The 19,161-nt window shown below is 51.3% G+C and overlaps 5 protein-coding genes across 5 annotated transcripts; 3 read left to right on the forward strand and 2 right to left on the reverse strand.

Moving 5' to 3' along the window:
• Nucleotides 1-205: 205 nt before the first annotated feature.
• Nucleotides 206-4,352, forward strand: CDEST_12636 (Putative glycoside hydrolase family 71). Its single transcript, XM_062928792.1, has 6 exons — nucleotides 206-327; nucleotides 392-1,026; nucleotides 1,099-1,354; nucleotides 1,402-2,917; nucleotides 3,013-3,211; nucleotides 3,285-4,352. The coding sequence occupies exons 1-6, from the start codon at nucleotides 250-252 to the stop codon at nucleotides 4,177-4,179; spliced, it is 3,579 nt and encodes a 1,192-aa protein (XP_062784843.1). The 5' UTR covers nucleotides 206-249; the 3' UTR covers nucleotides 4,180-4,352.
• A 390-nt stretch (nucleotides 4,353-4,742) lies between these two features.
• Nucleotides 4,743-5,962, forward strand: CDEST_12637 (uncharacterized protein). Its single transcript, XM_062928793.1, has 2 exons — nucleotides 4,743-5,188; nucleotides 5,264-5,962. Exons 1-2 carry the CDS (start codon nucleotides 4,839-4,841, stop codon nucleotides 5,754-5,756), a joined length of 843 nt encoding a protein of 280 aa, XP_062784844.1. The 5' UTR covers nucleotides 4,743-4,838; the 3' UTR covers nucleotides 5,757-5,962.
• Nucleotides 5,963-10,396: 4,434 nt separating this feature from the next.
• Nucleotides 10,397-11,765, forward strand: CDEST_12638 (Putative NADH:flavin oxidoreductase/NADH oxidase, aldolase-type TIM barrel, oxidoreductase Oye). Its single transcript, XM_062928794.1, has one exon. The coding sequence runs from the start codon at nucleotides 10,655-10,657 to the stop codon at nucleotides 11,762-11,764; it is 1,110 nt and encodes a 369-aa protein (XP_062784845.1). The 5' UTR covers nucleotides 10,397-10,654; the 3' UTR covers nucleotide 11,765.
• A 1-nt stretch (nucleotide 11,766) lies between these two features.
• On the reverse strand, nucleotides 11,767-12,749 carry CDEST_12639 (Putative methyltransferase type 11, S-adenosyl-L-methionine-dependent methyltransferase superfamily). The gene has a single exon (XM_062928795.1). It carries the CDS (start codon nucleotides 12,690-12,692, stop codon nucleotides 12,102-12,104), a length of 591 nt encoding a protein of 196 aa, XP_062784846.1. The 5' UTR covers nucleotides 12,693-12,749; the 3' UTR covers nucleotides 11,767-12,101.
• An 806-nt stretch (nucleotides 12,750-13,555) lies between these two features.
• CDEST_12640 (Putative FAD-binding domain, FAD/NAD(P)-binding domain superfamily) lies at nucleotides 13,556-15,049 on the reverse strand (the record flags this gene model as incomplete). Its single annotated transcript, XM_062928796.1, has 3 exons — nucleotides 13,556-13,996; nucleotides 14,091-14,294; nucleotides 14,402-15,049. The coding sequence occupies 3 exons, from the start codon at nucleotides 15,047-15,049 to the stop codon at nucleotides 13,556-13,558; spliced, it is 1,293 nt and encodes a 430-aa protein (XP_062784847.1).
• Nucleotides 15,050-19,161: the final 4,112 nt, after the last annotated feature.

Genomic DNA, 19,161 nt, shown 5'->3' on the forward strand with positions numbered 1-19,161 from the left:
GGGCAGCTGTGCCTGGCTTGGCTCGGAGGGCTGGCTCGGTCCGTTTCTCCCCTGGTGAGGCTTCTCGATCCCGACATGGCGTGTGGTATCGTCTCGGACCACCGGGGGTGAAGGACGACGTGGATTTCATACGATCAGAACCGAGTGTGGCCGACGTATAAATACTCTCAAGATAGCTTCCTCCTGCCAGTCACATTAACAACACCTCTTGTATACCCTCCATTCTGTCCCGAGCACATTTTGACCGACATGAGATTGGAACTGCTGCTTACCGCCCTCGTTGGCGCCTGTCGCGTTCAGGCTGCAGCGGTGTTCGCCCATTTCATGGTGAGCACATACGGCCCATGGTCCCGTGTTGGGGGTGATGTCTCCCTTTCTGACCTTGGTGTAGGTGGGAAACACGGCCGAGTACAGCGACGATACTTGGCGAACGGACATACGGCTTGCCAAGGAGGCGCACATCGACGCTTTCGCGCTCAACATGGCGCATGGCGAGTCCGTGAACGAGGCGTCACTCGAGAAGGCCTTCCGCGCTGCCGGGAACGAGGGCTTCAAGCTTTTCTTCTCCTTCGACTATGCTGGCCGTGGACCCTGGCCCAAAGACACCGTTGTTGCTTACTTGAAGAAGTACGCGTCTAGGGCTGAGTACTTCAAGCACAGCGATGGGAAGCCCCTCGTGTCCACCTTTGAGGGCCCTGGAAGTGCCCAAGACTGGATCGATATCAAGAAGCAGGTCGGCTGTTTCTTCATCCCCGACTGGTCGTCCGAGGGTGCCGAGCCCGCCCTGGCGCTGGCGGGTGGCGTGGCTGACGGTCTCTTCAACTGGGCCGCTTGGCCATGGGGCGCGCAGGACATGGATACCTACGTCGATGCTTCTTACATGCATTACCTCAACAAGAAGCCCTACATGATGCCGGTCTCTCCGTGGTTCTATACCAATATGCCTGGTTACAACAAGAACTGGATGTGGCGCGGCGACGACATGTGGCATAACCGCTGGATCCAAGTTGTGTATAACAAGCCCGAGTGAGTGACAGGAACCTCCCTCCCCTCAGCGAGTACGTGGCCGGCGCGCGTGCTAACCTCATTTTGTGGCAGATACGTCCAGATCATCTCGTGGAACGACTACGGCGAGTCCCACCACATCGGCCCTGTGTATGACCACGCCATGGAGGCGTTCACAGTCGGCAAGGCCCCATTCAACTACGCCACCGGCAGGCCTCACGACGGATGGCGCCTGACGCTGCCCTTCTGGATCGACTACTACAAGACCGGCAAGGCCACCGTTACGCAGGAGGGGCTCGTCACTTGGTATCGCACAAGCCCGTCCGGCGCCTGCTCCAACGGTGGTACCGTCGGCAACACGGCGAGCCAGCTCCAGTTGGAGTTCCCCCCGAACAGATCATGCAGGACAAGCTCTTCTTCTCGGCCGTCCTCGCTGCCGACGCCGAGGTGACAGTCACAGTCGGTGGCAAGGTCTTCTATCCGACGTGGTCCTCGACCCCCGACGGCGGCGTCGGTGTCTACCACGGCAGCGTCGACGTCCGGGGCGTAACCGGAGACGTAAGCGCCCGACTGTGGAGGCGCGGACAGGCCTTGGCGGCGGTCGAGGGTGTGGCCATCAGCGCGGCGAGCTGTCACGACGGGCTCACCAACTGGAACCCCTGGGTCGGCAGCGCGACGTCTCGTGGCGCCGTCTCCGCCACGACGCCGCGCTCGCGCGGAGAACAGGGCTGCATCAAGGGCACCGGTGCCCCGGGCTTCAAGGAGCTGTGCGAGTTCAACTGCCAGTACGACTACTGCCCGGTGTCCTCCTGTCTCTGCCAGGCCGTGGGGGCTCCGAGACCGAAGCCGGTCGAGCTGCAGAAGAGCGGCTACCCGGCCGCCGGCAGAAGCGAGAACTACTCCGGACTCTGCTCGAACGCCTGCAACCTCGGGTTCTGCCCGCCCAAGTATTGCTCCCCCACCGTGCAACCGTTGATCGTGCCGACCGTCTCCGAATTCCTCCCGCCGGCCTGCCAGAAGGGCGTGGCTCGCGCCGAGTATCCGGGCCTCGGGGGCCTGTGTTCTTACGCCTGCAACTTTAGCTTCTGCCCTATCCATGTTTGTCAGTGTACCGTCCAAGGCGCGCTGACACGGCCGCCGCCCCAGAAGCCCGGCCTTACGGGAAAGCCGAAAGGGGGCGTCAATGACGAATACCTGTGCAACTTCGCTTGCTCTCGCGGCTATTGTCCCGACAACTGCGTGCTTGGCTCTTCTGATCCTGCGCCGGAGCCTGCACCGGAGCCTGCGCCGGACCCTGCAGACGAGTGTCGCCAAAGTGACAACACATTCTTTGCCGAGACCATGAGAACCGGCAGCCATTATCCCTGGTATCTACTTGACGCCGAATCCACAAGCTCCAAGGAATACCAGTACATCACGATTGTCAACCTGACGCCCTACCGTTTCAAGTACCTCAAGGACAGCTCCAATTTCCACCAAATACGTGCCGACTTTGACGACATCCCTCCCGGCCATGCCCGCCAGTGTGTCATGGAATATGCCGTGTCGGGAGCCTCTAGGGTTGACGACAAGGGAGAGGCGTACTACGAGGTCGTAGGCACCGCCCGGCGGTTCAACATCAAGGCGAGAACCCATATCCCACACCAGTATCCGCGCCGCACCATCGTCGATCTCGACGGCTGGGGATTAGGCGCGAGGGAGTACGAGGACCCGGATACGCAGGCGTCGGTCACCTTCGTGATCACAGGCAGCGAGTCGTACGGCTACCACCACTCTATGACCTGGGGTAGCTCGAGCGACAACTGGATGAACTCGATCCGTGACTCCATAAAGAACAGGAAGCTGAAGCACGTGGTGATGCCGGGCACCCATGATTCCGGCATGAGCAAGATTGGCAAATACAAATGGGGAGGTAAGTGGCCACACGCGTCACGCACGCTCGGCCTTGGCCGCCGTGATGACTGGTTTCGACTGACGAATGACCGACTGACTGACTCTGTTGCGCAGGAACCGAAGCCAACACTCGGACACAAGGCGGCGGTATCTACACGCAGCTCCGAGCCGGCGCCCGATATTTCGACCTGAGGCCTGCGACGGTACCGGCGGACGGTGGGTTCCACCTCTTCCACGTCGTCGATTGGGACGCTCTTGTGGTACTTGGGGCCTCCGGCGTCACTCTCAACGAAGTGGTTGATGACGTGAACAAGTAATTTACCTCTTACCCCGCGGCTGTAACCCTCAGACGCCATGACAGCCTGCTGACGTCCCTTCTTTTGCAGGTTCACCTCTGAAAGTCCAGGAGAGGTCATCATCTTCTGGTTGGGCAACATTGCGCAGTATATAGGGCCGTCGAAGGGCGGCCATTCCATCAACAAGGAGCAGACGGACGAGCTCTTCGCGATGCTCGAGAAGATCAACAACAGGTGCCCCGACCTCGGCAGCTCTCCAAAGTTCGGCGATAGGAAGATGGAAGAGTTCATGTCCACGAACAACGGCCGGGGCTGCGTCCTCATCATGGTGGACCATGTCGTAGCGGAGGGGGTCGCTGGGGACAAGACGACCGAGGGCATCTATCGAGCCCGCAACCACTTGGACTTCGACAACTACTGGGCGGAAGCGAGGACGGTGGAGGAGGTGATTGGAAAGCAGGTGGCGTCTTTCACGAAAACCATCCGGCAGCGCACAGACAACAACACGGACGATGTCCTCACCGTCGCGCAGTTCCAGCTGACGCCCGAATTGCTTACCAGCGACAGGTACGGTCTGGAAGCCATTGCCGTCCTCCCGACCAACCCGGCTTTGTACTATGGTGCCGTGCCGGCCATGAGCCCGAACTTCTACCCGAGCGTCTTCATGCAGGACTACTTCGGTGTCCGGCTTCCTAAGGCGCACGATTGGGACTCGCTTGGCGCCGAGGCGCGGGTGTTGGCCCTGGGCCTCAACCTGTACATGGCGAGCGAGAACTGCCTAGTCAGCCCGGGGAGGAACCCTCTATTCAAGAAGTCATCGAAGCGGAGACCGGCACCATGGAACGGCATCATTTTTGCCAACGGCACCGTCATGAACAGCCGGCCGGCACACTACGACCCTTGGCGCAACCCCGTGCTGAGGGCTGGGACGGTGTTCGGCAATGGCACTGTGCTTACGAGGAACATCACCAACCCGTTCCACTGATGAGATGGATGATGATTGTACTGGTAGCCACTTTGAGGTCCTCACTGCGTTCTGTTACGCGTGTTTGGCTCTCTGCGGTAGTTGGGAGGGTGGTGTTAAGCTTCGGTTCTGTATGTTAAGGTCATGTAGGATATAACTAGTGATGAACTTCGTTGCGTACACGTCAGTTGGAGATCATGCTCCCTGTCCGATTTAATCCAATCTTCTTTTCTTTTCCCTTGCTGGAAGCCTTGATTGGCGTTTCGGTTCAAATGATGCCACATGATGAACGACAGGCCTCTCCTTTGGCTCATTATTGCTGCTCTGCTGCGCCGCTGCGGCCATCCAATGGAGAGGCCTGTCGAGAGCCAAGCAATCATCTATGCCTTCGTTCCCCTTTTCGACATAAGCCCGTCCCTGGTTCCCACACCTCGTGTTAATCCATTTTGGGGTAGTATGGAACTGCTTTGCCTATCCCTCCCGCCCCCCTGCAGAACCAGACCGAATATGCACAACCAACGTTGCTTGAATCCGTCGACTACTTAACCCCTGCAGGCCCCAACCTAAAAGAACCAACGGTTTCCCATCCTCAGCTCACCTCTCATCACCACTCATCCAGTTTTCTTCCGTCGGGAGCTTTGTTATTGTTTTCTTTCCCTCCTCTCCTTGATACATGCGCCATGAGCCCAACTAACACCGTTGGGATGGCCAGCGCCACCACCAAAGCCCCGTTGCTCACGACTCCCTATGTGGAGCCGTATAATTGCCATATCCCCAATGAGTTGGTGACGTTCACCGCCGATGTGTCCGGGGCCGCCACTCGCCAAGTTGCGCTCGTCGAGAGCCCCGACAGCCCCGATTTTGCCTTCTGCCAGCCGCCAGGGTCGGAGGGCGATAGCATGTCGAGCATCCTCGCCTTTAGTCCTGCTGTCTGCCCCTCGTACTGGGTTATGCACCATGTGACCGCACATAAGACGGTGGTGTCCGGGACGTCAACGAAGACTGTCACGACTGCATACTGCTGTGACAAGTAAGTCTACAGCCCCTCCCCCCTCTATCTAAACCAGGCTGTGGTCGTGTGGGGTCCATCTAACGAGCATGCCAGGAGTCAAACGCTCTACCCAAGCGGGATCGACGACCTGGGTATCGAGTATTTCTCCTCAAACCCGGCCTGCGTCTGGAGGGTGCCGGAGGACTACCCACGAAACATCTACCTCCAGCCGGACGGTACAACGGGCGCCTATGCAACCTTCACGGAAGGCCCATTAGTGCGACCGGCGTGGCGCATCTCATGGGAGGCGACGGACCGGAAAAGCCTGAGCCCTGTGCCGCCCTCGCTCACGGCGGGCCAGTCGCTGTCGTTCTGGACACCAACGCCCAAAGACTTAGGGGGCAAGAGCTGCAGTTCCGAAAACCCATGCGATGAACATCACCTTGACGGTCTACTGGAGCTGATCGCTGTGCCGTCGAGTGTTGGTTTTGTGCTTATTGTAGGGATCATTATTTGCTGCGTCGTGGCGAAGAAGAGGAAGAGGAAGAGGGAGAGGAAGGAGGCAGCGTTGTCGGCTGACGCGGTACTCGTTGACGACCAAAAGTAGTTGTCGATGTGTCATTCTACATACTTGGCGAACTACTGGCTTTTCCGAGTTGTGCTTTGAGCTCTGTCTTAGTGTCATTCCTAGTATCTACAGAGTTGGTTGAAATGGAACTGCGTAATGTCTATCCCTTCCCTGTGGAGTACAGGTCGCGTAGCCTGCATTCTCCGTGTCTTATATACGAAGACCACTGGAAAGGAATGGCTGCCTCGTTGTGCACCTCGTACTCTTGCCTAACTTGAAGACATGGAGGTCATAATGACGAGTCTCTGAATTGGGACGATTGTGTAATTTGTAATGTCTCGTTAGATTCGATTGTTGTGAAAAGTGCTGACTGGAGAGTAAGCATTGCCCTTGGGGTTCTATTTCGCTATGTCTAGGTGCCCCTTTTTTTCTTTCTTTTTTCTTTTTTACCTGGTCGTCTTTTGAACAACTTAATGACATCTAGGGAGATCTCTGTTACTTAGAAATGCTAGAAGATACTTGACGAATGTTGTAGATTTGTACTTGATGTAAGCGGCTGCAGTCTACAGGTACAAGCAGATCTCTGCAGCGACGCTGCTTGCGAATCTTGGTTGTTTGCTTTTTTTTTTTTTCCTTTTCTGTGAGGGTCTTTTGCAGGCGTGACCTGTAGGTTGGCTGTAGATAGGCCATAAACTCTTTGCTGATCGGCTTCCTTGAAGTACTTAGCCTGCCAAAGCTTTACAGTTACGGCACAAAGTGCTTCAATGGGGTCCCAGACCTTGGCGCCTATTTGCTTCGCCTCAGCACTTCCAGCGTCACGAAAGTAAGTTTTGTTTGATATACCTGTCGGCGTTTCTTTCAGTATTTCCGATTCTTAAATAGACTTAGTTCTTGCTTCGTTGGATAGAGATGTGCTTCTCGTCTCGTGGTATTGTAGCGTTGCGCAGTATCATGCTGTTGTTGTGTTAGTTGTTTGTCTATCGTCGCTTCGCAAGGGGAACATAGAGATTCTTACCGTTAAGTCGGCCGGCGACTTGCACCGACACTCATTGCGTACGGCTGAAGGCCTTCGCGACAGCCCATAATGAAGAGGACACGCTGCTATACTCTCCAGAAGCAACTTTACTGAACAGGGATGATAAGTTCGTCCAGGAATTTCTCCCTCCCGTCTAACTTGGCGTAATTCACATGTTCTAGGCTAGGCCACTCTAGGCAAACTTTCAAACGATTCAAATGCAGAATCGAAGGCGTCATCAAACATTGCGCGAGAGAAAAGCGCCTGTGAGATAAAACTTTTCTTACCTGACACGGATAGAATAATTAAAGAGATTCTGCTGCTAAAATTAAGCCATCACCTTAGTGAACGAATGGTTGAACTCACATGTTACATGTCTTGGGAGGCATGCGCCTTGTTGGCCTGGCGTTTATTCTGATCCACTAGGATTGTGGCCACCAGATGTGTTTGCTGATGATTCTCAAGGTCCCTTGCAACGGCTATTTCGACGTTGCGGTACTTGAAGTTCATCAGCATCCTAAGCCTCCAACTACGAAGGCTATCTAGAAGAGCAATTGGGTGGATTGCTCGGCGAGTAGATAAGCTGCCAGGAATATCAATAGCCTAAGTCTATAAGATATTAACGAACGTTAAGACATCATTAATTCCTTCTTTTCAATACAAGGTTGGCGTCATTCAAGGTTGTACTTGTCTGCTAGCTCTTCCTCTATCTACTACTATACCTATAATTAGGAAATAATACGACTAGAGGGGATACAAGAAGAATAAAAGCCTGCTGAATCTTGCTTGCAGGCTTATTAGCGAACTTATTGTTCTTGTAACACATGAATGTGTAGACAGTTTTGGCTGGATCCTTCTATTGCTTTTTCTGCAAAACTCTCTATCCGGCTGCACAAATTGGGTCAGCCTGGAGATCTAGGATATTGTTTGCTAACTTTATAAGCTATATATTGAAGACTTCTTGTTTCCCTAGGGTTAAAAAAGGACGAGCAGATCTCTGAATGCGATTTGTAGTAAATGACTAGCATACGCCGTCGGCTAGCTTTAAGTTATAATAGAACTTGAATGTTGACCTGATCTGGGTCTTGCATGACGGTCTTCATTACACATCTAGCATAGAGAGAGTGTTAGTCCCTATCTTTATTTGCACAGATAGGTCATGTTAGGACTACTTACTTAACGTAAGCTCTCCATGTTTCTTCCTGTGCATGCTGTGTCTTCTTGCTCAGCTTCCTGCCATCTGGAAGTGGGTTCTGTAGGTAGGCCGCCTGCATGTCTCGAAAAGCCTGTCGTCTGGACTCAAGGGGACGATAAAGGAGTGGGAAGCTTGCCTGGGTAGCTGTAGATGAACAAGATCAGAAGAGAACAGCGAGATGAGAAGACTAAAAGTGAAGAACATCAGGGTACTTTCAAAGGTATCTTTCGGGACTTAAACAATAAGGAGGCTTAGAGAGATAAAATAGGGGGCGCAAAGGCCTAGAGGAGGCACAACAGACATCCCCCTCCCTCACGCATAGCCACGCCTTGCAGGACGTTTAAGTATGAGTAGACTGGGGGCTACGCTCCGAATAGCAACGAGCTGACGCCGAAAGGTCTAGGGAGGAAGAGGGACGGGGCGTGAGAGAAGGACGATTTCGTTGGGGTGGGTGGGTGATTTATGATAGTAACCGACGGCAAACCGTACGGCGGCGGAGCGGCGGGGACTTGACCTGTCACTGGTTTACTTACTGAGTTCGAAGGAATCCTGCTTCTCTAGATGATCCTGCCATCACTGGCTTATCTATGGGAGAGCGGACGGAATCCCGAGTTCTCCGGTGGGTGTAGTCGCATGTGCTAGGAAGCGCTGTTGGAGAGACTTATGAGGGGAAGTGACCTGACGCTCATTGTGATCCAGATGCGGAACCTTTGGTATGTTCTGGCTTGACAGAGCAAATACCAATACCCACCTCTAAGCTCTTCTCTTCTGCCTTGATAGCACTGACTTGGAGCTGAACGCTTGTAACTAATACAGGATACAACACGAAATTGAGGAATGAGCTTGGAGCATGAACTTTCTAGACTTCTTTATCCGGCTTACACTGGCAGTTACAATCTGTAGGCTGCACAATGCTTAGTTAACTAGAAAATATTTTCGGGTAGTTACACGCATTTCAAAAATTACAGAGTAAAACTACAGCACCTAATTTGGCTTTGATAGCTTAATCCAGAGTAATGGCAGCAAATTTCTGCGTACTTCAAAGCGCCCAATTCTTTGGTGCTCACAAGTCACTGTTGCAGGGAATTATAGAAGACCGTCTCGATTGCACTGCCATGCCGAAGAGTCCTCGGTGACGTGGCTCGCAACCTGTCCACGTGGTCTCATGCCTCTGAACACTCCATCATAACCACAAGTCCCTGTGTCAGAGAATCCTACCGAGATCGATCCTTTTTAGCCTCAACCACTTGGCCATGCACGTGTTGGGAAGCTGTCTGGCGGGCTAGGCTACGACGAAAGAATGGTCTACTCCTGAACACATACTGGCCAATTCGGGAAACACAGACGACCAGCTAATCCAAGACCGTGCAGAAACTTGAGAACTGACCGTGGTGGTCAAGAAGATGTGTGTCAGAATGGGGAAAATTCTTGAGTTGTCCATGTTGGAGACCAGTACGGCCGGCCTAGGGCATCCATGTTGTCGGAGACCCGGTAGTTGAGCCATAATGTTTCTGGGAGAGTGATACTACAAATAGCTATCTATTTTCTATCTATTTCCTCGTAAGACTTACAAATTGCCCAAGCTATGCTCTGACTGTGAGGGGCTTCCAAGTTGTCGTGTATGTCAAATGCCTGGACAACGACCTTGGCCAATTCATAGTTCCAACCGTCAATCAAGTGCTGCAAAAGGCTTATCGTGTTGGCGACATGACTATGCATTTAAGCCTATGGCAAGGGAGATTCATCGCAAGCGTCGAAGTCTTTTAACGTGCATTCAATGAATGCATTGAATCCAAGGCAATTGATCTTGCGACGGAAACCGTCATCGTTGTTAGTTGAATACATGTAGTCTATTCTATGTAAGCCGTGTCAACCACTCAGTGACGAAACAGAGCGACTGTCTAAGTCTCGCTAGGTTCCGCGTATCATTGACTCAACACAGCCCTAGTCACAAACTCTAAACAGGCGGCTCTGATCACGGCGATCCTAGGTAGACTCCCTTAAACATTGTGCCCCGAGAGTCGGCTGTATGGCTTCATCTGTAAATGGGAAATCTCGCCTTGGATAGTTAAGTGACTGAGGCGCATAGTTCGAGACGAAGAAACCGAATGCCCCACGGCCCTTGGAGGAGATTAAGAAAATGCTGAGCAATCACCGTATTTCTAAGCAGGTGTCCTCGCACACTACTCCATATTCCTCTTTGACTCCATCTTTTCTTCGTTTTGACCCCAACGAGCCGTTGGAGTACTTTTTGAGTGCCCCTCCCCATTGGCTGCGGGGGGGTTTCACGGCTCCGAAAGTTGGTAAAAGCTGTTAAACCCAGTTCGTCGATGATGCGGCAGTTTCGTTCCCGATCCCCCTCCCCCCTGGGCCCGGGCGCCCGGGCACACACGCGTTGCCAAGGGTCTTTTCGTGTGTTTAGACTCGATTAGACGGCCAAGCAGCTTCTGGTCTCCATCCTTCGGGAATCCACATTTACAAAATAGGCAGACGAGATCTTTGGGGGGGGCGTTATTTAATCAGCGTGAGGGTTTGCCAGATCGCCCCCATGTCCGGCTTCACCTGCACGATAAGAATAAGACCGACTTCAAGACACCATTAGCCATCTCACTCACCTGGTTTCATCTATTTCTGTTCCGCCTCTAAAGCATAACGAAAGCCTCGGCCCAGCTACCTCTTCATCCTACTCTGTACATACACACGCACACGCACACACACACAGACGCAATGTCTTCCAAGCTCTTCCAGCCGCTCAAGGTCGGCCAGGCCCAGCTGTCCCACCGCGTGGTGATGGCGCCCCTCACCCGCTTCCGCTTCGACGGCGACCACGTGCCGCTCGACATCGCCCTTGAGTACTACACCCAGCGCGCCGCGGTGCCCGGGACGCTCATCATCGCCGAGGCCGTCCTCATCTCCCCGGCCCACGGCGGCTTCCCCAACGCGCCCGCCATCTGGGACGAACGCCACGTCGCCGGGTGGAGGAAGATCACCGACGCCGTCCACGCGAGGGGCAGCAGCATCTTCTGCCAGCTCATCGCCCCCGGCCGCGCCGCCGCCGTGTCCGTGCTGGAGAAGGAGGGCGGACACCCGCTGCTGAGCTCCAGCGCCGTCGCCCTGAGCCCGGAGGCGGCCGTGCCGCGCGAGATGACGGCCGAGGAGATCGCCGCCGCCGTCCGGGACTTCGCGCAGGCCGGCAAGAACGCCATTGCCGCCGGGTTCGACGGCGTCGAGGTCCACGGCGCCAACGGGTACCTGGTCGACCAGTTCCTCCAGGACACGTGCAACAAGCGGACGGACCAGTGGGGCGGCAGCGTCGAGAACCGCGCCCGGTTCGGCGTCGACGTCGCCGCGGCGCTGGTGGACGCAGTTGGCGCCGATAGGGTCGGCTTCCGCATCAGCCCGTACAGCAACTTCCAGGGCATGCGGATGGAGGACCCCGTGCCGCAGTTCTCGGCCCTGGCCCGGAGGCTGCGGGACCTCGGGCTCGCGTACCTGCACGTCATCGAGTCGCGCGTCAACAACTGGGAGGACATTGAGAAGGTCGAGGGCATCGAGTTCCTCCTCGAGATCTGGGACAACGTCTCGCCCGTCCTCGTCGCCGGCGGCTTCACGCCCGAGCTGGCCCAGAAGGCCGTCGACGAGGAGTATGCCAAGTGGGACGTCGCCGTCGTCTTTGGCCGGCACTTCCTGGCCAACCCGGATCTGCCGTTCCGCATCAAGCACGGCTTGCCGCTGAACAAGTACGACCGCAATACCTTCTACACGCCGTCCATCCCCCAGGGATACATCGACTACCCCTTCCATCCTGACTTCAAGCCGGGCCAGCCCTTGGCCTGAGCGAGGAGACGAATAGAGGCACGATGCGAACGACGTTCTATGAGATGCAAAGAGAAAAGAAAAGACTAAAGTACGACCATGTTAGAAGAAGATAGACAGTCTAGAGCACGCTTTAAATAGAGAATTTATGCCCCCCCCCCCCCCCCAAAAGAAGATGTCTTTGTTAAGAATACCAGACAAGAAATCAGCCAGCGCAATCCCAGACTTGCTATGCCAGGGTATCGAATAAAATGTGAAAAGAGCCCCCCATTCCCCCAAAATCCCAAAGTATAAGAGCGCCAACCATCTTCAGAAAACACATCAGCCCAACAGCACAACGGATCCATCCTGTCCCATTTTACCAGCTTTTCGGCCTCAACAGGTAGCACCAGTGGTATACGTCCGGATCATGGGGCTTCAGCTTGGGCGTGGGGATCTTCGCGATGACCTCGACGTCGAACGGCAAGCCCTCGACGTCGAACCGGCAGAATGAGTAGCTCAGCGAGATCCAGAAGCCGCCGTCCCTCAGGTGGCGGCGCACCCCCTCCGCCATCCGCAGGAACGCATCCACGCCGCCGCAGGACACGGCGTCGACGGTGCTCTTGTCGACGACGTCGTACTTGTCCGGCAGCTGGAGGCGCGTCACGTCGGCGACGAGGTAGCGCATGGCGACGTCGCCAAAGACCTGCTTCTCCAGCACGCGGCCGCGGTCGATGGCGAGCGGCTCAAAGTCGACGTTAGTGACGTCCGTGAAGCCCCGGCCCCGGATGTGGTTCTGCAGGTCGCTGGTGCCGAAACCGAGCTGAAGGATGCGCGCCGAGTCGTCCAGGTCGGCGAGGTACGGGTCCGCGATCGACAGGAAGGTCGCCGAGGGGGTCAGCCACTCGAAGCTGGTCTCGGAGGCGAAGCGCTCGCCCCAGTAGCTTTGCTTGTCGAAGTCGGTGGGCATGGTGATGTACTTTTGGGGCGAGTGGCGAGTTTCTTTCCCTTTCCCTCCTTTTTTTTCTCTCTTCTTTTTCCTCTTTGGTTTTTTTTTTTTTTTTTCCTTCTTCTTTTCTTTCCACGTGTTTCCGAGTGAGATACCGAATTTGATGGTTGGCTGGCTGGCTGGCTGACAAGGCTTCGCTGTCGGTGAGGTGAGATTCTGAGGGCATTCGGAGGTAAACAACCCGGTTTATCATCTTATCAGACGGTCCGCTCAAGAGTTTTTCAGACGCGCCCACATTTACGTAACCTCCAAACCCCAGAGTGACATCATATTACTGGGAGAATGCTGCGCCAAGTGGCTCTTGATTTTGATCAGTGCGTCTGAGGGCGTGGGACACGAATCATGAGCATGAGCATGGTTTATCAAGGAGATTGACAACCGACGCAGAGGATGGCCCGACCTTGACAACTCCCAACAGCAAAACAGAAAGACCTTACGTGGTTGGACGCTAATATCTTTGCGGGTTTTACGTGTTGGCATGTCAGATTCGATGCAGGTTGTTGGCCGTGACTCAGAGTTGTAACATGGAAGTTCTCTCTTGCGGCGGGTTGGAGCCGGGTAGACATATCCTACACGACAATACATGTGTGGAGCGTATTCTAGAATGTCTTGTGTTTAATCGTTGCACACTCCATGACTTTACATTTTATTGTTGTTGTTGTTGTCGTCGTCTGCCCCAGACAAGATGACAGGTTTCGACAATATCGACTCCATTCACTTAAAATCGAACAGAAAGCCCAGCATCCAAGGTCCAACGCAGATGGTTTCACTCGCTCCGGCAAAAACAAGGTCTTGTAACTGGCTCTCGACCACTTACACCTCACTTACACCTTGGCCACCAAGCGCCCTCCAAGACCCTCCAAGCGCTTCCTCAAATCCTCCACGGCTTCTTGAATGTTCTCTTCAATGCTGAACCCCCACATCTTCTCGGCCGTTGCTTTGACCTCCGCGCCAACCTTCTCAAAGTCCTTGCCGTACTCCGACTTGAGCTCGTACAGCTCGCCGGCCCGCCTGCTGCTCTCGACGAGCCACTCGCCGCGCTGCCGGCGGTGCGCGTCAAAGGTGGCAAACACGGCCTCGATGGCGGCGCCGGGTCCCACGCCGTCCTCCGCCAGCAGCGAGGCCAAGACCGCGGCGTCTTCAATGCAGATCCCCCCACCGGCGCCCTGGTGAGGCGTAGAAGCGTGAGCCGCGTCGCCGATGAGGCAGGTGCGGCCTTTGGCATATGTCGGGGGAGGGTGTTCCCCAAGGTCGAACTGCCCCCACTGCGCAAACGTTGTCAGATAAGAGAGAGAATGCTCATGCCTGCACATCAGAGGGGGGCGGGGGGTCAAGACATCCGTTTCAAGACCTACGTACCCTGTCCACGCCCTTCAACGACTGGATGACCCTTTTCAGAGGGGGGCTTAGTTTGTCAATGTCTCGGACGCAGCTTTCCATGTCGGCGGGAAGCGTCAGCTGTGTCTCGCTGGGCCAGTCCTCGCGGGCGGTGCAATGGGCGACAACGTTGAGCATTGTTCGCCGGGCGACCGGGTAGCTGACGAAGTGGACGTCGTGAGACATCTAACAACATACTCAGCGTTTGACCTCGAACTGAAAGCAAATGCTTTTGAGTGCCTCAAGTTGCGGCTTGTTCAAAAACAAATTCCCCCTCTGGCCGTCTAACTCACCCACACACCCGAGATTGCCGACTTCTCCGGGCCCAGAATCTCCACAGCCTGGGCCATGGGGACGAGCCCGCGGTAGGCGTACTTGTATGTGTAAGTGCACTTGACTGACGGGTGGTCCTCTCCGACGACAATGGCACGCGTCGTGGACTTGATGCCGTCGCAGCCAACAACCGCGTCCGTTTCCGCCGTCGTGCCGTCGTCGAAGACCATGACCAGCCTCCCGGCGACGCCCCGGGGCTCCTCGACGCGCACCAGCTGCTTGCCGAACCTGATGGCGCCCTCGGGCACCAGCTCGACCAGCCTCTTCAGAAACTGCCCGCGATGGCACCCCCGCATGCCCTCGACGGTGCTCCCGAGAGAGAACTGGACGATGTTGTCGGTGGCCTCGCTCGTACCGTCGAGAAAGTTCCACTCAAAGGGCGGCTCGGTCACCTTCTCGAAGGCCTCGCGGACCGCGGGGTCGCAGAACCGCATGGCCCGCGCCGCGTTGGGCGTCATACCGAGGCCGACGCCCAGCTCGGCGAAGGCGTGCGCCCTCTCGTAGATAGTGTACGGCACATTGCGCCTGGCGAGGGAGATGGCGAGGATGATTCCGGCTATGCCGCCGCCCACGATGGCGACCTCGAAGCTCTTCTCTTGTGTCGACATGGCGGCTTACTTTTGCCGATGAGCGGGTGCGTTTGCGGGATGAGGAGGAGGGCGGGGGGAGGGAGGCAAGTTATTGGCCAGAGTCTCTCCCATGATCTATCTTTTTAAGGTTCATGCCGTGACTTGCGTTGTCAATGTTGACAAGACACTCGGGCGGATTCACGGACCCGAGCCGGTAACCTGAACCATCCTGATCATCGTCTTCTGTCGGTCAGTCACTCTTATGGTTGCCGGCGTAATGAGTAATCTGGGTATATATTATAGTTTCGTATAAGACGTAATGGACTCTTCTCTTCGGGGATAAAAGACGTCTGTCTCGTGCCATCCTAGAAAGGTGGCGCTGCGTCCAAGAGGCACACGGCCAAGAGAGCATTCATCAAGCGATGACCATCCGTCCGATGATGTGTCCAGAACCGTGTTACAGATCCCAGTACTTAGTTATATGCTGCAAGCTTACTACGGCATGCGGTAAGCTTTACCCACAGGGCCTGATATTGCATTGCGCAAAGTTAGGTCGAGCAGTCCAGCCTTTGTCAGACCGTTGACCGGCAGTAGTAAAACCCAAGTACTGTACATCGTATGTGAGTAGGCAACCGGATCTAATATTGCCGAGGCTGGTGTGTCTACCTACTACACCTCTACAGGTACATTCTGCTTGGCATGAGGTGTTGAAACCTTTGCCTGCAACCACAGTACTTGCTTGCACAGCGACCTATCTGCAAGTATGTTACCCATGTAGGTGGAGCTCCATTATACGTGTACAAGGGGTCTTGTCTATGCTTTCTGTCTCACTATTAAGCTTTTCGGCGTCCTGGGCGCTCGTCGCGTATGAGAGTGCTACACACCAAAAGCGGCTCCGGATACCGTGAAAGGCAACACTATCCGCTGCACCACGTCCGTCACACTGTTGTGTAACTAGTCATCGCTACTCGGAGGTGTTGAAACCTTGAGGAATTCCAGTAGGCGAGTTACCGAACGACCGGCAGTCTTCTATCGAGGTAGTTGGAACATGTAATTACAATATATAGACCGGTTGGATCCAGTCACATCGCCACAGTGCGTGCTTATACTGGAAGCTTTGTATTGAAAGCTTAACTACATAGAAGCCAGTGTGATATTGAACCTTTCCACCAGGCTTTTTACACTCCCCCTGAGACAGATCATTGCCACTGTCGCCAATGTATTTCTCTGAGGTGGAAGGAATCCTTGTCATCTATTAAAGGTAGTGCAGGATCGATCTGATTAGACAGCGGGCGCATTTGAATCCCGCTCGTCGTCTGTCATCTCCCCTTGTGGACGGACGAACGGGGACACTGACGGAGTAATCCTGGCATAGAAGATGTCGCAATACCCTCATGGGCATTGTGCAGCCTTGTAGGGTTAGAGCCTGGAATAACTATTATTCTGGCTGGATCTAGATTAGCCCTACCTTATTAATAGTATATAGTTGCACTAGGATAAGTAGTCTTACACATACCTAATACAAGCTGTTTTCTAATATCTAATCCTACCTAAAAGGTGTTTTTACAATAGTTATAAGCCTAGCTTGTACTGCACCTTAAACTATTGTATTTAAAGTGCTTAATAAATAAGAATAACCTCTTTTAAACAAACTATCTCTTACTTTTAAAATATCTCTCTTATTCTTAATAATGCTAACTATAAAGAAGCTTACGTTATAAAGCAACTAGCTTATGTAGTATATAACCTTTTAGCTTAAAGTAAGGTTAAAGTATATCTAGGACTTTATTAACCTAAATAGACCTAAAAAGACTGCAGCTAGATTAAACTACTTAAATAAAATCCCTAATGCAAAACGCTTCTTTACACCTAAAGAATATATTGCTTAGTATAACTTTAAGTAAACTAAACAACCTTTTGTAATAACAGTAGACCTAGATGTAAAAGCTGCTTACTAAGCATACTTCTTAAATATAAGCGTAAAGGAGGCTGTTTAGAGATAATATAAAAAAGCCTTTAACGCTATAAACATATAGGTAAAGTCTATAGTAGTAAAATCTATCTTTATACCTACCTAAATAAAAGCTTTTATATAAAATTAAATATTACTCTACTTAATAATTTAGATTTTTAAATAATAATACGCCTTAAGCAACGCCTCTAACTAGACTATTATTTAAGAAGAATACTAAGCTGTTTTAAAATAAGCAGTCTTAAGCATTAACTTAAATACCTAGCTAATAGAATAGCATAATATATACCTTTATATAAAAATCCTTAACCTACCTAAAGTCTAAGGTGCCTTTACGTTAAAAACCTTCCTTAAAGCAGTATTACATAGGATTACACTATCCTAAGCAGCCTATAAACTTATAGAAATTATCTAAAATAAGACTATAGGAATCTAAATAAAGGACTTAAATACTTATATAACAATTTTAAGTAAAGTCTTATAGAAAGACTTATTTGCAGTAAAGTATAAAGGTAGGGGGCTTAGTATTTATATAACCTTAGTAGGTTACTTTATACCTTTATTTAAAAATAACTTATAACACCTTATAATAAAAGAGCTAGATAAATCTTATATTTACAGCTATTTCTACAGCTAAGCTATACTTAAATACTAATATATTAAGAAATCTTTTATAGGCTTATCTTTACAACCTATAATAGTAACTAATAAATTAGCCTAGTAGATCTACAATAAGATTAATAAACTAAAAAATAAGAATCTCTAAATTAAACTTACTTAAAAAGGCTAGCTTTAAGCTATCCTTTTACCTTAAAAGACCTCTAGCAACTAACTCTACTATAAGAATAGGTCTTCTACTAAAGACCTACTATTAAAGGTAGTAGCCTATATTATTAGTCTTATCCTCTTCTAACTAAAACTAAATAACGCTATTTAAGATATACTATCCTATAGTATATTTATTATACTACACTTTAGCCTATACATCCTTTTATGCAGTATAGTATTAAATAACTATAGTACTATACACTTAGTAAATAATATTACCCTCTTAAAGCTAAAGTTAATTAGGGTACTAGTAAAAGACGTAAATTAAGTTAAGTTAGGTACTACTTTATACCTTATACTTACAAAAAGGGTATAGGTAATTAAGAACGCTTTTAAAAGCTAGAATAGGATAAGTTAGGACCTTATACTTAAAAACGTAGCATATGTAGAAAACTTCTATATAAACATTATCTTAGAAGCGCTTCTTTAAAAGACTAGCATTTAGTATTTAAGCCTTAATTATACTGGAATGGGGTGGTATGGCTTATGAGGGCTACAGGGAGGAAAGGATTATAGGATCTACTTAGCTTTTGGATTTTTAGATCTAATTATGTATAATAGATAGGATTAGCCTAGCTAGACAGCAGGACTTATTAGAATCATTAGCAGACATTAGAATTATTTTTTACACCTTTGCCTACACTTTCTAGAGGACTTTACTTAATTAATTGTAATCTATTTTGCTTGCTTTAAGTAAATTAGATCTAAGAATTAAAGCCTCTATCTATTGCTATACAACTTTTAACAATCTAAGTGCATAGGAGTAGGACTTACTTTTGCTTCTAGCCCTACTAACAGCCTAGTAGCGCTGCGCGCTGCTAGACTGTTTTAGTAGGGTAGGTTGTTTTAGTAGGTGCTGCTTTTGCGCATGTAGCCTATTCTAATAGTGCCTAGAGGCAGATTAGTTTCTTTAAGCTAATTTATCTGCTGTAAAGGAGGGATACTTTTATGCTATCTAAACAAACGCTGTTACAACAAACAAAAAGAACATAATACAATACAATGTATTATTACAAAGAAAAACATAAGGTAGGTATAATAGACCCCTTCTTAGACCTAATCTAAAGAAAAGAAGTGCAAATAGCTACACATTATCTTACAACTTTAATTAAGGACTAAAGTAAACCCTAAAATCACCCCTGCAGTTTGACTTTTCTTTTATCTACTTTTACAATTTAGTAATGCAGCTTAGAGAGCAGCTAAGAAGGCATATAATTAGGTCTGGAGGCCTTACCCCTACTTATTAAAACCCTTAATTAATTACACTCTAATAGCGTAGGGTATTTAAGCCCCTTTTCTATTAATGAATGTAGAAGGAGACCTCTTACTACCTAATAACTGCTAAGAGGAG

Source organism: Colletotrichum destructivum, chromosome 8, assembly GCF_034447905.1.
Source record: "Colletotrichum destructivum chromosome 8, complete sequence".
Classification (NCBI taxonomy): Eukaryota; Fungi; Ascomycota; class Sordariomycetes; order Glomerellales; family Glomerellaceae; genus Colletotrichum; species Colletotrichum destructivum.

What these genes read in the sequence shown, in the direction of transcription:
- CDEST_12639 (XM_062928795.1), bottom strand. Translation starts at nt 12,692, where the DNA reads ATGCCCACCGACTTCGACAAGCAAAGCTACTGGGGCGAGCGCTTCGCC.
- CDEST_12636 (XM_062928792.1), top strand. Translation starts at nt 250, where the DNA reads ATGAGATTGGAACTGCTGCTTACCGCCCTCGTTGGCGCCTGTCGCGTT. An exon ending in TGGCAAATACAAATGGGGAG is followed by an intron (nt 2,918 to 3,012) that starts GTAAGTGGCCAC and finishes TCTGTTGCGCAG; the next exon opens with GAACCGAAGCCAACACTCGG. An exon ending in GTGGTTGATGACGTGAACAA is followed by an intron (nt 3,212 to 3,284) that starts GTAATTTACCTC and finishes CTTCTTTTGCAG; the next exon opens with GTTCACCTCTGAAAGTCCAG.
- CDEST_12637 (XM_062928793.1), top strand. Translation starts at nt 4,839, where the DNA reads ATGAGCCCAACTAACACCGTTGGGATGGCCAGCGCCACCACCAAAGCC. An exon ending in ACTGCATACTGCTGTGACAA is followed by an intron (nt 5,189 to 5,263) that starts GTAAGTCTACAG and finishes CGAGCATGCCAG; the next exon opens with GAGTCAAACGCTCTACCCAA.
- CDEST_12638 (XM_062928794.1), top strand. Translation starts at nt 10,655, where the DNA reads ATGTCTTCCAAGCTCTTCCAGCCGCTCAAGGTCGGCCAGGCCCAGCTG.